This window comes from Amblyomma mixtum, chromosome 5 (genome assembly GCF_055824585.1).
Source record: "Amblyomma mixtum isolate Tamu chromosome 5, ASM5582458v1, whole genome shotgun sequence".
Taxonomy (NCBI): domain Eukaryota; kingdom Metazoa; phylum Arthropoda; class Arachnida; order Ixodida; family Ixodidae; genus Amblyomma; species Amblyomma mixtum.
The window spans coordinates 150974561-150994146 of NC_143016.1; the positions used below are offsets into that span (position 1 = coordinate 150974561).

At 47.9% G+C, this 19586-nt stretch overlaps 1 protein-coding gene across 5 annotated transcripts in view; it reads left to right on the forward strand.

Moving 5' to 3' along the window:
* Positions 1-6102, forward strand: part of LOC149344153 (uncharacterized) — a 50698-nt gene extending 44596 nt beyond the window's left edge. For all 5 annotated transcript variants that reach the window (XM_089546171.1, XM_089546172.1, XM_089546173.1 and 2 more), the window contains 2 exons: positions 1088-1197; positions 2450-6102. In XM_089546171.1, the coding sequence (XP_089402297.1) occupies positions 1088-1182 (95 nt within the window). In that variant the 3' untranslated portion in view covers positions 1183-1197; positions 2450-6102. The remainder of the gene's footprint in view (positions 1-1087; positions 1198-2449) is intronic.
* The last annotated feature ends 13484 nt before the right edge of the window (positions 6103-19586 follow it).

The following is a 19586-nucleotide window of genomic DNA, read 5'->3' on the forward strand; positions in this document are numbered from 1 at the left end:
TAGGTCATTTCTTACGGGCTTTTTTAGTAATTTATCAGTTAAATAAACATTTTTAAAGAATAAGCAGACATTTGCAAGGGCCCAAAGCACATCCTAAAGCTAACAGAATGTCTACAAACTAATTTTGTTGATCATAAATAAACAACAAAGTTGGAAAGAAAAAATAACATGGTGGTAATTAGCCCACACTTTGCCTAATTGCTCATATATCATGTTTAAAGGAAAAAAGAAAGCTTTAGCATGTGCTTTAGGCCTTTGCAAATGTCTACTTATTCTTAAAAAATCATTCTTTAACTGATAAATTACTATAAAGGCCCATAAGAAATGACCTAATTAGGATATTTTATTTTGCCATATATTTTCTTCCAGGTGAGATATTTGAAATATAAATGTATATTTGAAATCAGCATTCTATGATACACCTGCGTGCTACGTTTCAATAAGTTATGTCGAAAAATAAAAAGCAAGTTTTCAAGACCCTCATCCCCCCTTAAGGGCGCATTCTTTCGTACCGAGTGCCAGCGGCAAAACAGACAAACGCCACACAAACGAGTTCATCAGGCATGTTACATGACAGCGTAAGAGTGAGTGCGAAGGCTGTCATCACGTGGGACATTCTTGCAGCGAGCACCCAACGAAGATTGCAGCGCTGCGGTGCGGCCCCACAGCCGCTCCATGCACCAAAGCCGTGGACCATGTGTTTTTGAAAACGACTGTTCATAGCAGAAAGTGGAAGCAAATATCGGAACGAAAATATGTGTAACAACGTACATAGCAGAACAAGGGCAATGGAAATCATGGCCCATTACACTACCTAAATGCTGCGGTGTAAAAAGCAGTGCAGCACACGTGAGATCAGCATGGTGCAATTGGTGGCCGTGGATTGAACAGTTCATGCTCCTTATGCAATGTTCCAACTTCCACGTAGACCTCTATTGCTTCCTTCAGATTGACAACATTAAACCAACAAAGAGAGGAGTGGAAACCTAGTGCATTAAGCACTTGATTTTTAAGGGAATGCAACTACAGGAGGAGTTGTGACTTGCATATCAGTGCCAAGATGTGATGGCTGATTTTCGTTCTGCAGACCCAACGGGGCAGCAGCTGCAAGCCAGCATGGAAAGTGCAGCACGCAGCCTTCTCGAGGACATTAAGGCCGGCTCTGAGGCACCATCCCAATGACTTTAGGCCACACAGGTAATCGTGTTGGTTGCAGGCACCTTCGGGCTTTCTTTTTGTGCGTGCTTTGTGTTCCAGCAATTTGTTGTCACAATCCTATATTACTTGCCGGTGTTTGCCCCAACATACTTTAGCTATGTAATAAAATTGCTGCGTATCGAGAGCCTAAGCCCAGCGGTGTGCACCCAGCGATAGCCAAGCACGAAACTTTTCTTGGCTCCACGTATAACTCTGAAATGACATGAGTAGGTTTGATGAAAGGAGCTTGAGAAAGACTAAACTGACCGGGTATCGGGAATGCTGTTGGGAAATGTGAATTAAACAATGCTGAATTATATTACTGCAGAGAAAACTCTTATACTCAGACCAAATTCTCACGTGAGAACCGACATTTCGGTGCCAACTCGGCACCTTCTTCGTTATTGATTCGGCGGAAGCAGGAGACGCGTTTTTTCTAACCACTGCCGCTGGGGGTTGCCTCTAATTTGCCTCCCGACCACGCAGATTTCTGCCGAAATGTTCCGGTTCTAGTGATTGCGTTATTCCAAAAATTATTTATATTCCGGCATATTCACTGTTCAGCTTTATGTATAGCTTGCTACTGGTTGGTCATTGGGAAAGGGATAGGTTGGGCCATCCTAAATGATGGTCGTATCGGAACCTACACTGATTCTGTTATTTTACCTCCTTTCTGTATTTAATCAAAGCTTTACAAACAACTGCAGATAGTGCAAATCCTGAAGCTGTGATATCCATGTACGGTTCAATTTCAGTGTATGCACCAGAGCAAACTGCATATTAACAGTAAACACAGCTTTGGACATACTCTTGCGCAATTTCAAATATTACTGTGCGTGAAAATAAGTCAAAAGTGGACAACCTTGAAGAGTGGGCATTTTGAAGAGTGAACCCGTAATATTGCTGAGCTGGTGTGACATTGAGCTAGGATTGCTGATGCCACAGATTGACTTGCTGATTGTTGTGGGACATTTCTTACTTTTCATTTAATTTCTTGTTTCTTTCATTGTGTTCATTTTTTTTTTTATGCAGCACAATAAATAGCCAGAGGCCTGTGGCAAAAATCATGAACTTTCATTTTGTGTAAAATTCCGTAAAGCAGTCAAGTTGCCTAGTATGAAAAATGCTGCCAACTTAACGGAAAGTTCAAAACTGTGTATTACCTAAATGTACAGATGCTCCAAATCCAATGCCCACGTGCACCTTAAAACCTATTTACTTTTTTACACTATTTCTGTTTTTCTTTTTGCAGCTGGATCGCATTGATTCATGCTTCACGCTGGTGCTGTGACTGCTTCGCTTCATCAGCAATGTTGTGTGCGTGTTTTTCACCGTGCGTGGCGATGCCAGACCTCCCAGGTGTGTGGGGATCGAAGGGTCAGAATGTGATATGGGGCGAGTTTATGCTTGACTGTCCGAGTGTGCCGACCCATTCCAGAGAAGGGAGGCGAAAAAAGGGTGACGGATGTTCTGAGCGTTCCGGAGGAGTGGACCCACAACTGAGCATCCATGTTACTGCACCATTTTCCTTTGTCTGCCCCGCAGCCATTGTGAAGTCATTCCAGCCCTGTCGTCAGGAAGGAAGGTGCGCCCAGTGCTGTGGCGGCATGTCTCGACTTGTTTCCTTTTTGTCTTCCTCCTTCGTTCATTGAGGCACGCTCACTGCATCGACACCTGTATTGTTTTGTGCAGACCTGGAATCGTTCTAGCCATACGTTCTTCGCGAGGCTGCTGCAATGGTCTTCGATGGCATATCGATTGCACTTTTCGGCCGTGGATTGGTTTCTGTCCTTTTTTTTTTTTTTCAACCTCTGCAATGCCCTCCCAAACGCCAGTACCATCGCAAGTCGTCAGTTACGTTAAGACGCTCCCTGGGTAACTCTGTGGTGCATCTCCAGTCGACAGCAACAGCGGTAGTGTTCGATGTTGTGCAACTTGTGTGATGCGCAGTCTCTGTTGTGACAGTGGACATCGTCTTCAACAGAACATGCATAGTTGAACATTTGTTGGGTTCCACAGTCTGTTGTCGCCGCTCTGTGCTGTTGTTGTGGAGAGCGGCCTGCCAAGCTGTGCACGAACTTATGGCTGTGCAAGAAATTATCAGGTCCACTTTGTGCAGCTGTAAACAACCAAAAAAAAAGTCCCACCACTGCTCTTCAGGTGCGAAGTCGTCACTTTTGTGGCCACCCTTGTGTGTGCAAACCCATTGTTACCTTCACTCGCTGTTTATTTTATTTGGTGCACCCGCTTTGATTGTCATTTTCATTTGTGAGGTGTGTTCACTTTTCATTTATGTTGGCAGTGTGTTTTCAGAATGTTTTACGGAGGTTTAGGATGGTGTTTTGTTATGGGCAGGATATTTTTAGGTCACCCAATTTCTTCTAAAGTAAATTTCTTGCTCGCCGTTCATTGTGTTGCAGTTCATCATTTTTTTGCTGATTTGTTGTTAGGTCAGTGCAGCTTGAGATCCAGGGATCTTGACTGTGAGCGCCAGTGTGTGAAGCCATTTTTTTTTTTTTAAATAGCATGCCAGTAACTTGTGCCGTTCATTGTAGCTATGGTGTTGACCTTTAAAAAGTTGTACATCATTTATAGTGTGTGATCCCATGCGAGCAAGGAAAAGGTGCAATTTTTGCACTTATTCGCTTTTTATGCTCTCATAACAGAACACAACATTGTTCCGAAAGGAACTCAACATCATGTTCTCTGTCCTGTGAATGAATAAGGTTCTGGTTTGACAGTATTCAGTCATCCTTTAAGTTGAATGTAATCATATTGCAGGGGCCAATCAGAGGGGTTTTGTTATTTATTGATGATCTGATTTTAGTTACTACTCGGCGAGAAAGATTCTTTGGTTGGGCATCAACCCTAAGCGTACATACTTTCAGGAGGCCTGAAAAATTGTAGACTGAGCCCAGACATAGAGTACAGTACAGTGCAGGGGTAAAGAAAACACTGGGCAAAAAGCGGATTGTCGCTGCAGTTTCTTGTTTTAGCCGCAGTTTCCTGAAGAGTGCAACGCCACAGATAGGGGTGCAGATGGGGCCTACCAAGAGGAGTGCGTCAAGTGCTCTCTGTTGGCTAAGCCTATGTTGTGCAGTGGAATGGTCAGTGGTCATCTGAAACTGGAGCTCTGTCCACTTGGGAGATCTGTGCTTTGAGTATAAAGCACTTATTTAATTGCTGATAAGGTCATCCTTCTTGAAAGTCTGTGAACCTGTTTTTGATGTTGCGCTTTTAAACAGCATGTGTGACGCAATTGTTGCAGCCATTTTTACCTCATTTCTTTTTCTTTTCCGTAGCATTAGTGACAAGGAATATACAGTCGGGGACAAAAGTATGTGGACCGTGTGTTCTTCAAACGAAGCCCATAGCTCTGCTATTAGCTGGTAGCTGTAGACCACACTTGGGGAGGTGAAAGAACAAAATTTTGACTTACTTCCAAAAGTGCAGTCTCCAGCCGCCAGTTAATAGCAGAGCTATAGGCTTTGTTTGAGGAACACGTGGTCCACATACTTTTGTCCTGGACTGTACATAAAAGAGTGCTAATTTGAGCATATTTGCAAAACACTGCCAGTCCCTTTTGATTTCACTTTCATGTGCTATGTTCCAGTTTGTCAGGGAATCAGTCTCTTACTTTACTAGGAGGTGGCATCTGGGGAGTTGCGGTGTGATTGGGTGTATCTTTGTGTTGGCTCAAAAAATGTGTCCCTCTGTTTTGCAATGCGATTCTCAGCAGTGGCGAATTGGGACTATCAAAGGCACAATGTTTTGGTTGGTTGTGAACCACTTGGATTCTTCAGTGTTTGTTGACAGCTTAAGTAAGAATTGGGTCTCGAGAGAGTCTCCATCTTTACGTCCGTGCTGCTCCAAGCAACTCCAGTGATGGGACACTTTCTGCAGTTGTGCTCATGGGGCCTCAGTCACCAAGAAGTTTGCAAGGGTTCCTTCAAGGTAACACAACTGTTGTTGCTCTAGTCATGGCCTTGGACGATTTGTCAAGGCTGTTTGGCACGGCATCTTCTCACGCTGAGCGTGCATTTCTGTTCATTTGTGCAGTGTCAGTAGTGCGCATAGTTTAACAAAGCAGCATTTCTTCATGCCTCACATTAAGCAATGTGCCATGTCTCTCAGATTGCGTGCATTATAGTAGATTGCAGAGTGTTGATTTGCTGTGAAGTGCGAGCCCTTTTGTATCCTTTGAATGTTTCAGAACATTTTTGTCTCCAGAGTCCATTTTACAGCAATACCGTGGCTCAGTTAGGCATGGAGAGAGTGGCTGACTCTCCATAGTGACATAAAAACTCCCTTTGATGGCAGAATCATGTTCGTGTCTGTCAGTCACATTGTAACCTCACGTGCTGGCTCGATGTTGTAGCAGCGGTTGCAGGAAAATCGGTGGAAACACTTGCTCAAACTGCGCAGCATTTGGCAGCAAAGGTTTTTTTTGTAATTTTATTTTAAGTGCATTGTCATCAGGTGCAGTGACTGTTTGCACTGTGTAACTTTTCCACTCGACCAAGGTGAGCCAGCATAGCCGATTTCCATTGTTCACATGTTTAGCTTATGAGGTGGATTGTACAGTGTCTCATTCCATGCATGTCACTTAATCTTTACCATTCTTCTCGAAGCCTTTCATCCATGTGGTTGCTCTTGAGTAATGCAGAAAGTTGGGCTGATTCTTCTTCAACTGGCACCAGCGTACAAGAGGAAGACAGATAAGGGGCAATTCTCCTGTGTGCCTCTTATCTGTCTTCCTCTTGTACGCTGGTGCCAGTTTGAGATGGTTGCTCTCATATGTTCTTGTACAGTGACCAACATTTTTCGTGTGTTACACACTGTGTGCTGTTGAAGTACTTTGTGAGCTGTGGCTCTGTGGTTGTAAATATACTGCATTGAAACGAAGTGTCTCCTTTGTCAGTTTGCAACAGCAGTCACTCACAAAGAACCTTGCATGGCTTTGTTGCTCTTGATGAAAGCATCAGAATCCTGCATTTAATTATAGGGGTCCAGAATGGTCATGAGAAAACGTGGGTGCTTTCGTTTCAAAGCCTATTGCATGCACGTGACTTAATCATTGCCATGGTTGGATATTGGGCTTTTGCTACGCCGCGTCACATGACAAAAGATCACAAACAAAGCAAATTAGATTGCACTTATCATGCTTCTGTAATCCGTTTATTGCTGTCTGAAGAAAACACCAAAAAGAGTAAAGAGTGGACCTGGCCAACTGCCCAGAATGCACGTAAGAGATGTGGGCTTGTACAGGTGCTGATGCTCCCAAGGACCACCAATTTTCTTGTTTTGTTTTGTTTTAATGCATTTGGGTAGTGTGACTTGGCAATGATTTCCTCGTTTTGCTGGGTGGAGCGTCTTTTGCCGAGGAATCCGCAGTCGAACGTACGAATTCACATTTTGCACCGGAGCGATAAAAAGCCGTTTTCTTGATGTTACGAAACCGCATGCAGTGTGCGATGACGGCACTGCTGCGGTTTTGCGGAGTTGCGCACCAAGTAACCATATCGTCGATATAGTGCATAGAATATTCTATTGTCAGCATCGAGAGCTCGGGACATTACCACCTCGATGTCAACGCAGGAAGTTACCATCTCGTGCCTGGTGCTAACTTCGTTTCATGAAGAGAGAGAGGGAGCCGGGGGCAAATTATGGCATAAAGGCATCATTTGTGTTTGCTTTGTACTAAATAGAGTCATGTAAGGTGTTTTCATGCAGGAACCGTAGAAGGCTCCTGCTCTTATTGTTGTCAATCAGCCACTTCAAGATACCGTACTCCCTTGTCGCCGTTCGTCGCACTTGCTGTATAATTCGTGTCCTTAAACAACTTGTCCCTGTGCAAGTCCACAGCAGATGACGAGCACCCGCCTCTGCTGCCGGTGTGGAACACCTCGGGCAAGTGGTGGTTCCTGCATCTTCTTGTGAGGCCCATCGGCACGTGACCAACGGGGTATGGGCCGTCTCAGCCCTGATCCTTCTAAGGGATACCTCCTCCAATAACAACAAGTTATGAGGGAGAGGAAAAGTACACGGGGGAATGAGGGCACGTACACTTTTCCTTAAAGGGGCTCTGAAGCACCTTCCGAGGAGAGCACATCAACTTGCTCAATCACTGCATTGTGTTGTCGTGAAAACCTGAGCCAAATAATACACTAGTACTACACTCAGCAGAGAACCCACAATCACGCACGAAAGTTGGCGTGCCGTACCCGGCGGCTTTTTCTTGCTCGCACCCTCCTCCGTGGCTTGCACCTGCGACTACAAGTTGAGAGATGGTTGTTGGTTAGATTCTTTCAGACGTCAGGCAGCTACCATGGCCGCGGCCAAAAAGCCGCTTAGCTCCGAAGGGACAGAAAGCTCCGCACCCGGAAGCGATGCCAACGGAGAAGTGCCGACCTTCCAGCGTGCAAAATTGGCGAGAGGAGAGGGAAAGGCGTGTAGGCGCTGAAATTCTAATTTGACTATATAGCATTAAAAAAAATTCTTGCTGGACAATACTCATGAAGCGGCTTGCTTTAGCATCCAGGCATAGCGCAGCTTTATTAGATTTCTTCTGGGTGAGTACAGCAGGAACAACAAAACGCAGACACAGAAAGAAACACTCGGAACGTGGACGAAGCTGATCCACGTTCTGTGTGTTTCTGCGTCCGCGTTTTGTTGTTCCTGCTGTACCCACCCAGAAGTATGAACCAACTAGCTCAGTTTTCTACTCTTTTAAGCTTTATTAGAGCCCCTTTAAGGAGGATGCTAAGAAGGTGAGGGTGGAGCGGGTGTCAAAAGGGAAGACTGGTGGGGTATGCATTAGTGTGTGGAACTTGGTGTGTTAGGTTGTCTACTTTTCTATGCTCAGTGTTCGCAGCATCGTCTTGTGTCCAGTGTACCTGGATGCATATCTTTGTTTCCTTGTTGAGTGTCTTTGTCACTCTTTTCAGTTGTTTTATGGTGGCTAAGAAGTCTATATAGACATGGGTTTCTGTTATAAACTCTATTTTATTATATGGCCTCCATATCATCGCGGATTGTGTAAAGTTCCATCACGAGCGGATCTGGATACTCTTATGCTTATTCATGATGTACGTTTATCTCTGTGTCAGGCTAGTGGCTGCTGTTCTACCACCCTTTTCTATAATCGAGGCGTCCATATACACAATACATGTTCCTGTGCATACACCAACCAGAGGTTCAATTCTTGGCTTCTCTTTACGACAAAGTTTGGTCATCTTGTTTGTCGTGTTAGTCATGAATTCCCATGCAGGGGGGGTCAGCCATTGCAGGTGTTTGCACTGTCACCACATTGTACAAGGATGCTATGGACATAGCGTAATTTCACTTCAGATTTCTTGTTGCCTCTCGAGGATCAGTTAGTTCTGTCAGTGTATTCAGCTGTGCAAATACCTGGAGAATTGGTATGGGGGTAAGTTTTGGTAAGGCTGTGGTGGTGCGCATTGCGTTCCTATTTACTGTTTCCAACTCCGCCAGTTGTCACCTCATCAGTCACTGGAACTGGACCTGGTAGGTTATCCTAGGCCAAAGCACCGATTGTACAAAACGTTTTGACATCTCCGTTTGGGCTGCTGCTCCCCTAGACGAAATGCGTTTGATCAAGTTCAAACAAGTTGCTTCTACTTTTTTCATCCTATGTAGCCGTTGTGTTCATTTGCCAGAACTATGAATGTCTAGTCCAAGGACACTCAACTCATCTACCTCTTGTATGACTGATTTCCAATCTTTAGCATAACACTTTTAGTTGCCAATTGCTTTCTTTCATTCTTGTTTGCAACATGAAAGTAGCTAGACTTTTGTGCTGACAGTCCTGGGTCTGCATCATGGACATGCTCATCATGTGAATTCAAGCCTCTTGCGGATAAAAAATCTGTCTCCAGCTGTTTATCAGTAGACCAAAACGTGACATCGCCTGCATAAATAATGAACTGCACCTCCGATATTTCAGCTAATTTCCACACCAATAGTATGTATGTGTGCGATATTAAATAGCAAAGCTGCTAAAACTGAACCTTGTGGCATGCCTCTCTTTGAGGTGCAATTACCGATTTGTTGTCCGTTTACCCGGACAAAAAAAGTCCTGTCCTTAAGCAGATTATATACTGCTTTTATGACCTGTAGGGGAATACCCATACGTTCCATGTCAAGGATCTTGGCATGTAACACGTCACATGCCTTCGCCACGTCAGTAGCCACCACAGTGCTTACAAATTGGCTATGAAGTGACACATGTATGACCTCTTCAGCCAGTATAGCCGACTAAGTTTCTGTGCCAAGGCTTGTACGGAACCTAATTTGTCAAGCATGGTATTTTTGTTCATTTTCCAACCACCATGATAGGCGCGTGGCAATCATCTTTTCATAGATCTTTCAAACTGTGGGCATTAGCGAGATAGGCCGCAGAGATTGTAGGCTTGTGGGAGGTTTCCCAGCCTTTGGTATTGGGACCACCTCTGAGTGTTTCCAGTCAGATGGAATTTCACCTCCTTGCCATACCTCACATATTACGCCCAACAGGCTGTCAATTTTGTCTCCTTTTAAGTTCTTGGAGACCTCATGAGGAACATCATCACTCACAGGCGCAGTTTTACCATTCGCTTCTTCATTAGCAGCCAATAACTCTAAATTTGGCAAACGGTGACTTTATCCCCGTTTTCCGTTTTATCAACCGTGTCCTTTGTCAGTGGACATGTTGGATTCTGTGCATGATTCGGGAAGAAAAGGGCTGAAGCCTGATCTGCAAACTCCTCTGACGTTTGCTGTAAGGCGAGTCTAACACTCTCTGCATGATCTTTGACTTGCTGCCCCTTTCCCATGCCACGGAAAGTCCACCTGAAGGCCTTGTAAGTTATTCCTGAGCCCAAACAACTGCACCAGTCATTTCACCTCTTATGAGCCACCTGCATTTCATAACGGTGTGTCTGTACTGTCACTCGATTCACCTCAATATTTCTTTGCAAGTCTTCAGGATGCTGAGCAGCCTGTATCTCCGCCTGTTTTCGTCATGCCCAAAGTTGTAAAAGCTGAAGGTCGGGAGCTGGCTGATCTTTGTCCACTGTTGTTGTAATGATATGGTACTTGAAAACCGTTTGAAGGGTGGGTACAAGAGTATTCGGCTGTGAGTTCTTGTATCCTGCCGTACGCAAATTTTCTTCTAATTTTCTTCATTTGTCCCAAATCGAAACATATGTTCAAATTCAAATTGAGTTTATTTCCGTTCAAAACAACGGAGGGGGCTCGAACAAAAAGTGAAGCAAGTCAACTTGATTACGTTCGAGCCCCCTTTTCATGGCATTTGGTGACGACAAAATTCGAGTATAACAACAGATACATTTACAGATTGCAGAATAGAACAAAAAATGGTAGTTATGCACAGAAAATCTTACAAAATAATTTACACAATGCCAATATGCAATTATAAGTGCAATGTTCATAGAAATAAGTATGTATAAAAATAATATGGGGGAAACAAGGCAAAAGAAGTATTAATTATACAGAACAAGCTCGACAAAACAATTCACACAGTGAAATTATACAAATTGTAGGTGGAATATGTACAAAGCAAGTTAGGAAATAAAATAACAATGAAAGCATTTATTGCGCAGCAGCAAAAGCATCAACAATAAGGTCATGAGAATGATCACATCAGTTAAAAATGAACAGTATTGTTTGTGAATGTGTTAATGCATTCAGTGGCTTGATTCTAGCTTTTCAAGGAAAGCCTTTACCTTGGAAATTTTAGTGCGGTTGATGTCAATTTGATTGCAGTGAAGTGTGTTTAGTAAAGTTGGAAGTGAGTGGCGCAACATTTGTTGTCCTAGCTTTGTCCGGGAAAAAGGAATTTCCCAAGGTTGTGAAAATGGTGGCGTGGTCACTACCCACGCATTTGATTCATCCTGCTATTGTTTTGGTCACTAGGGCCCTTCCACCATGTCAGATCTGGTGAGTGTGCTTGTGCTGCAGGTAGCGTTGCAACCCCTATATGATTTAGCAGTGTGAACTCCATTTCTGTGAAGGCAGTGTGAACTTGAGCACCGCTTTTGGAATCATAATCATATCCCCAAGCAGTGCGCGGAGCGTTAAGGTCACCACCTATTAGTATCGGGGTTAAAGGGCATGAATGACGGATATGTTTAACCCATCCAAGTTCACCATCGATCCTGAAGGCGTTGAGACCACAACAGTCATGACTCCATTCTTTGGTCCTGCTGCATCCATGTAAAGGGTGTTAGGTTGCTCGTCCCATTTCTTCTGCAGGGCTTCCCCTCTTGCTTTTCTCCTCTCTATGTTATATGCGGGATGCATATTCCGCAGAATGGAGTACACGTTGATGCGTCTCCTCACATCGCGTGGTACCTCTTTCCTTTGGTTTTGTTAGTTGTGAGAGCCATTGTGCTTCCCACATCTCTTTGAGGGTATTAGGTACTCCTAGAGCCATGAGCTTTGCCGTTGGCATGGAGTTCGGTAGCCCCAGTGCCGTCTTGTAGGCTTTCCTGATCAATGTCTCCAACTTTTCAATTTCTGACCCGGAGAGGTTAAGGAATGCCGTCCCGTACATTATCCGAGAGATGACGAAAGCTTTCACTAAGCGGATGGTGTCCCTTTCCTTCATGCCATGGTGTTTATTTCGGATACGATGTATCATCCGGAGGATTTTCTCGGTGGATGTTGTAAGCTTCTTCATAGTGGTGGTGCTCTGTCATCCCTGCAGGATATACTCCCCTAGGATCTTGATAGCCATGAGTTTCTGTACTGGGTGGTTGTCTATATACGCCGTGATGTTCTGCGCTAGGGGTGTCCTCTGGTTCTTCAGGATGAGCAACTCGGTCTTTTCCGGCGCACACTGCATGCCTCTCTCCCTGGTGCACCGGTCCACCGTGTCCGCTGCTGCTTGAAGACGCTCCTCGATCTCGGCGTCACTCCTGTGGGGTTTAAATAGGGGAGATAAATACGTTCTCCCCGCTTAACCGCGGCTGACAGTTCGAAACCGCGCGACCCTACCCCGTGATCGCGTACGCTACCGGGCGACCACGGCGGGCTTTGCTCTGAGGGAACAAAGGAATGACCCACTGGCTGACATAAGGCATTTATTGGTACAACAACAATAACGCCAGCTAGCAACAAAATACGCTGAGGAATCGAGGACATCCGACTCACCAACACGGTTACGAGCGAATGTTCGCCCACGCTAGGGCAAGGGAAAACTCCGAGGCCGGACGGAACAGGCTGGCGGGCTGGCGGAGCGTGTTCCGACCAGAAGGCGCCCGCTGACAAAGCGGAGCCGCGCGCGACACGTCCGTGCGCTTTCCCGGTCCCAAGCAGAAGAGAACAGTCTCCCCCGCGCGCGAGCAGCAAACGCGCCATCCGTGGCGCTGGTGTCGCTGCGACGCGAGCGCCCTCCCTTGTTAGTTAAAGTAACACAACTAAGGAGAGTGCATTGCGGGGGAGCTAACCACAGGGGACGAGTGCGTCCCACACTCCCCGAGTTGCACCAGACAGTGATATCATACCCATACAATGTGTGTTTGATGCTGGGCATTTCGGAAAGAAGGCCTGATAGATCTTTCATAGCCAAATTAAACACGCGGGGTGACAGTACCGCCCCTTGCGGAGTTCCTCACGGAGAGTGATGGGATCTGATTTTATTCCATCGAAGTTTATAGTGGCTTGCCTGGCTGATAAGTTTTTGATATAGTTGTAGGTTCTTGCGCCACAGTTGGTATCGGCGAGCCTTTGCAGGATATTTTTATGCAGAACTTTGTCGGACGTTCCTTTGAAATCAAGTGTCAGGATGGCCCTTGTCTGTGACTTGGGAGGTGTCTCAAGGAGGTCTTTGTATAGGTACAAGAGGGCGTCTTGTGTCGATAGGTGAGGGCGAAAGCCGAATTGTGTGTTAGGTAGGAGGTTGTTCTCTTCTGAGTATCTGCTCAGTGTCGTGTTGATGGCCCTCTCTATGAGTTTCCCCAAACACGAGGCCAGTGGTATCGGTCTTAGATTATCCAGTTTGAGGGGTTTGTTCGGCTTCGGAATGAACCGAACCTCGGCCGTCTTCCAGGATATTGGTAAATTTCCTGTAGCCTAATGCTGCTCGTTGAAGCATTCCACCAGCGAGGTGATGGTGTCATCGCTGGGGTTAAATTTTTTCTCATAGCCGCGATTTCTGCTTTGACTTCTTCTTTTGTGAGTGGGATGTCCAGCTTCGGATTCAGCAGCCAAGAATACTCCAGCTGTTCCACGACTTGGTACGTGCACAGAAAGCTGGTCTTGAGCTTTTCCATCAACTCTGTTTCCGTACCAGGGCGGTGTGTGCGATCTTCGTGAGCCTGTCTTTAGTGGCCGACTTGCTGCTGCTGGGCCGATTAGGGCACCCAGGAGCTTCCAAGTTTTTGACACTCCTAGGTTCCCCTGAATACCATCGCAGAGCGAATTCCAGTTCTGTCTGGCCAAGGATATGGCGTAGGATTCTGCCTTTTTGTTTATCTCCTCTATTTTTTTCTTGAGTTTGCGGTTAAGCCGTTGCCTTTGCCATCTTTGTCAATGAGCGCCTTGCTTTCCGTAAATGTAGAAAGTGCGGATCGACCGCTGGGCAATCTACTGTCGTGCAGCTAGACCTCTCTCGTAAAGGCTTTCAAAGAGTGCACCTCATCTTTAACCAATTCCTCTAGGTCGGTAATAGGGTTTGCAGTAGATGCCTGGGCCTTTCTCCACCTATCCCAGTTCGTAATTCTTGCGATACCTATTTTGCACTTGCACGCGTTTGTACCTCCAGAGAGAGGATGAAGTGACCGCTTCCCAGGTGCTGTTCGGTATTCTTCCAAATGGCGCTTTTTATGTTCTTGGTGAACGTCAGGTCCGGACACGTATCTCTACTAACACTGTTTCCCAGCCTCGTAGGGTAGTTGGGATCGGTGGGGATCGATAACCCTTCTTGCGTCGCTATACTTCTTCCAGTTTTCTGCCTTTTGGTGCCGCCGCCGGGTAGCCCCATGAATGGTGCTGTGCGTTGAAGTCGCCCCCAGTCACGCAGGGGGCATGGCCCGCTAAGCTCGGAAAGTTCTTTATGAGGGAACCCAATCTTGCCTGCCTGTCTTTAGGAGGGCTGTAGACATGCGTGCATGCCGCTCCTCTTTGGAGAGGAAGAATAGTAATATAGAAGTGCGCAATATCCGGTTCGAAAGTGCCGTGCAATATGGCAGTGTAGAAGGAACGCGTACCATCGCGAGCCTCTACCTCTCCACTAGCATAATGGCGTTTGGCGAGGACCTCGAGATTGTGCAGTGAAACTGCCGAAATCTTTGCCACAATAAGACCCCCCTCCACCAGTATTTACTCACCCGCCTCTTCCTGCCCCATTTTCTCATTCTCAAGGAGACTCGGACGGCCCGCACTGTCCCAGGCTACCGCGCCTACCATGCCACTACGGCCACACCACTTGCGTCCATTTATGTACGCATTGACGTGCTCGTAGAGCAAATTGACATCCCCTCCACCCTCCTTAAATATTTAGTTCGTGTGGTTTATTACCACCCTTCTTCCGCATCTCACTCGTCCTTCTGTCTTTTTACAACCCCCCTGTCACTTCCTCTTTATTCTCTGCTCTGGGCAAATTCCTTCACTCTCTTCCTTCTACCTCCCATCTCCTCTTTGGTGGTGACTTTAATGCCCCTCACACACTCTGGAGCTACCCTCAAACCCGGCCGCCTCCTCCATTGTCTGGCCGAGGAACGCCACCTCACCCTTCTTAATACTCCTGGCTGCCCTACTCGAGAGGGCAATGCCTCGCAACGCCCCACGACACCCGACCTCACTTTATCTCGGGGTTCACTTTCCTTTCACTGGCAGGTGACAGCCGAAACTCTTTTAAGTGACCACTTTCTCATCACCACCTCTCTTTCCCACATCCCTCGCTGCCATCCGGTTATTCACACTGACTCGCATGCTTTTCGCACTAATCTCGCGTCCGACTCCTTTCAATCCTACGACGACTGGACGTCGCGCATCTCTGCAGCGCTCACGTCCAGTAGCCGTCGCGTTCGCTCCCGTCACCGAATCCAAGACCTAGATCCTCGCCTTCTCCGTTTATGGCGTCACCGTAAACGTCTTCAACTCTCCTTTCGCTCCCAACCACACAATGTCCAACTTTCCTCCCGGATCACTGCTCTGCGGGCCGAGATCGTCGCCCACTGCGCCTCCCTCGAGCACTCTCGTTGGAGTGCTCTTTGTGATGGCCTTGACTCTGCACTGCAATCGCGATCCGCATGGTCTCTCTTTAAATCCCTCCTTGGCACTAAGCCTGCCCTTGCTCCCACTCTAGCTAAAGCCCTCACTCAAGGGACTCCCTCCGAAGTTTTTGATCAACCCGCCTCTCTCTACCTCCCGCCCCCTCTGGCACCCTCCTACCCGGTGTACTCAGGTGGATCCACCTAACCCCGATCTGGACCAATCCTTCACTCTCCGGGAGCTCGAATCTGCTCTGGCCGCTAATGCTACACGCTCGGCTCCCGGTGAGGATGCCATTACATACACCACACTTCGTAACCTTCCTGACTGCGCCAAAGAATTCCTCCGTCAAACCTACAATGAGGCCTGGCAGAGCGGTTGCTTGCCGAGCTCCTGGACATCCTCCCTTATTTCTATGATTCCAAAGCCGGGCAAACCTCCCTATCTCCCTGACGTCGTGCGTTGGTAAGACCCTTGAGCGAATGGCTCTGACTCGCCTCTCTAATTTTCTTGAGGCACGGGAGTTCTTCCCCCATTCCCTCATTGGCTTCCGACGCCGCGTCTGTGCACAGGACATGTTTCTGATTCTCCAGCAAACGTTCCTGTCCCCTCTACCCACTCAAATTCACGCACTTGTTACCGTCGATGTTCGCAAGGCCTTTGACGGTGTTTGCCACGATCACATCCTTTCTCAACTCGCCTCTTTGGATTGTGGCTCCCGCATGTACTCCTATATCCGCTCATTCCTCTCTAAACGTGTGGCTCGCTTTCGAGTAGACACCCACTTGTCTAACCCACGCCACCTCACCCGCGGCACTCTTCAAGGTGCTGTTCTCTCTCCTACCCTTTTCAATCTCGCTATGGCCCTTCTCGCCTCCCAGCTAGCTGAAATTCCCGACCTGCATCATATATTTTACGCCGATGACGTCACTCTCTGGTGTTCATCTGGCTCTCCCGGTCACGTACAGGACACCCTGCAACGTGGCCTAGATCTCATCGACTCCTTTCTCACCACCGCTGGCCTCTCTCCTGCTCCTGAGAAATCCGAGCTTCTCCTTCTCAACCATTCCTCCTACCAGCGCTCACACAACCACTTCGTCTCTCTCCACCTTTCTGGCTCTCCCATTCCTGTCGTCACACAGTGCAGAGTTCTTGGCTTCCCTTTGCATGCGGCCAAGAATGTGCAAGCCTTCCGCCGCGCTGTCACCACCTGCCACTCGGTAACTCACCTCCTGCGGCGCGTGGTCACTCAACGCTCAGGTCTCCACGAGGCTCACGCGTGCCGAGTTGCCCACGCGCTGGCCCTCAGCAAGGTCTTGTACTTTGCACCCTACGCTTCCTTCACTCAGACTCAACTTAACGCTCTCGAGACTGCCCTTGTGGACCTCTACAAGGCAGCTCTCAACCTCCCTATCACTACCTCTACCACTAAGCTCTTTGCCACAGGCCTCTTCCATCCTCTTCGTTCTCTTCTCAGTATCCATCGTGACTCGCAGCTTGCCCGGCTTTCCCTTACCCATCACAGGGTCAGTGGTTGTTGACTCAAGCGAGTATCTCGCCCATTCCAATCTCCACGTTTACCTCTCCTATTCCCACCTAGAGATGCAAAATTTCAAGAAATTTCGAATGGAATGAAAAAAACCGTTCTTTTCAGGGTTTTTTTCATGAAAAATTGGAAATTTTGCAAAACGTGTTAAAAACAGATTTATTTGCAACAGCACAACGATCAATAATAATGCTCCGAAGTTCAGTCGAATATGTAGTTATAGATGTCATATTCTGAAACAAACTTCTTGTTCTATTGCACCGAGAAGATAAATAATGATTTGCACTCCAGGCGAATATGGAGATATAAATATTGTATTTGTGGAACGAACTTCTTGTTCCATTGCACCGACAAAGGGAACATGAAAACTGATCTATAAGTCACTCCATATCGGATTCAGAGTCACTTCCGCTGGAGGCGGCACTACGCGCAGCAGCATGGATTAAGTTGTGTCCACAATTAGGTTCGACTGCACATACACGAGCTTTCGAACGCGATCCCCTGAAAGCCTGTTGCGAATCCTTGTATGGACGTTTCCGAAACGTGACCAGTTTCGTTCGCAGCTGGCGGTTGATTATGGTATCTGCAGCAGTCGGCAAGTCAGATGAGTTAGCGGCTGGTTGGTGCAAAGGCCTTGCCACCAGGTAGATGGGGCCACGTGCTTCGCTGAGTCCCAGACCCCTGTCCTGAATCAAATTCCTGCGGATGTCCTGTACTCTGCTACGTTGGAAATCAAGAAGCTAGGCTTGTATTTGGCTAGAACCGCTTAAGCAGCCTATGTTATTTATGCCGTGTGTGTCGCGCTGTAGAATTTGCAGTCATTTTGTTTTACTTCAGCCTTGAGTTTTAAAAGCACTACCTGGTACCGGCGATGACGACTGCTCTCCAATCGTTCAAATGCAAACTGTTATGGTTTTCAAAGCAAAAACAAAAACCTTGAACTGAAAGCAAGAAATCATAGAACCTTGAAATTGCATTGTGAAATTTTCGATGTTTCGTTCCATTTTTTTGTCGTCTGAAAAAAAACGAAAAAAAAAACGTTTTTTTTTCCCCAAAATTGCAGTGTTTTTTTCAGGCCTTCACATCTCTATTCCCACCCCCGCTCCCAATCTTCGTATCCTTCCCCTCCCGACCAACATGTCCCCCGTCCTGCACGCAGGCCGTCGTCATGCGGCCGCGCAGCACCATTCCCCTCTCTTTGATATCCCGGATGTAGCCTACACGGATGCCTCCTTCGTGGCTCCGCGAGGTTCCTGCGGCTACGCCCTGTACCATCCACACCTCCCTGCTCCTGAAACCCACACCAGCGTGTCGTAGCTACACCCTCCAGACGCTTTGTCCCTCGAGGTCCTCGCCATTGCGCATGCCGTCCAGTCATTTGCCCTCCTTCCCTCTCTCCAAGAGTACACAGTCTATTCAGTCTCACAAGCCGCTATACACCATACAGAAACGCACCCTGACCCCTTCTCTCCAACAGGAGGTCGAACGAGCGGTCTCCGCACTGCAGCCTTCCATCGTTTTCTTCCGCTGGGTCCCTGGGCATTCAGGGATTGACGGCAATGAGCTGGCCCATCAGCTCGCCCGCGACACACTTTTCCGGGCACCGTTGATCCGCTGGCCCAAGCCCTCTGAAGACGGTGGGAGAGTCACCCTTCGCCGCACCATAAAAGAGGTCTACCTTGAGCTCCGCCTCGACAAACGCCTTTACCCTCCCCCTCATCCATCACTCACGGTGCCGGAGTCTCGCCTTCTTCGGCACGTCCAAATGAATGCAGTTATCACCCCGTCCCGCCTCTTTCTCTATCGCTATCGATCGGACCCTTCCTGTCCCAACTGCCCCTGTATCTATGCGGACCTGGCCCATTGCCTCTTCTATTGCCCGGCTGCTCAGCAGTCGGGTTCCTTCCCCCCACCCTCTCTAACCATCACCACCTGGCCATGGGCGTCCGGAGGGGGGGGGGGGGGGGGGCAAGGGGGGGCGGCTGCACCCCCCTGGAAAATCACTCACTCGAACCGTGAGTGATGGCCGCACGCCAGGGGCGGTGGTGCGCTCAGCCAAAAGGGTAAAAGCAGCCCCGCTTCGACGCTTGGTCACATCTGCGAAATGCCGCGTCCGGGCGCGCGTCGTTCCGCCGTTTTCAAACCACGCCACCGCCAGCTCTGCTGAAGGACGACCTGTTGCAGACATGCAGCGGCACCGGCGAGCATGTGTTTCGAGATGGGTGTCTGTTTCTTTGATCTCTAGAGAGATAGCGACACGGAGGCAGACAGTGCACAGGGCACAGGTCGCTCGCTATAATCATGATACGTTCGTACGCCGGCCACCGATGAATTCTTGAGGGGGGAAGGACAAATCAGCCGTGTTCACCCCCGCTTTGTCGGGCTGCTCAGGGGCAAGCGGGCGACGAGTTGGCGCCGCCGCCGCGCGCTGTCTCCTCCGATCCACGGGAGAGCTCGGTGCGGTAGAAGCGCCGCTTTCAGAACCTTCGGCAAAGGGGATTAGCTGCTTTTGTTCACGGCGACGCAGTCTCCAGAGGCGCCCCCACACCAGCGTTCCTTGCGTCTTCTCCGAAAACCAGCGCCTTTGGTCAACGCAGCCCGATGG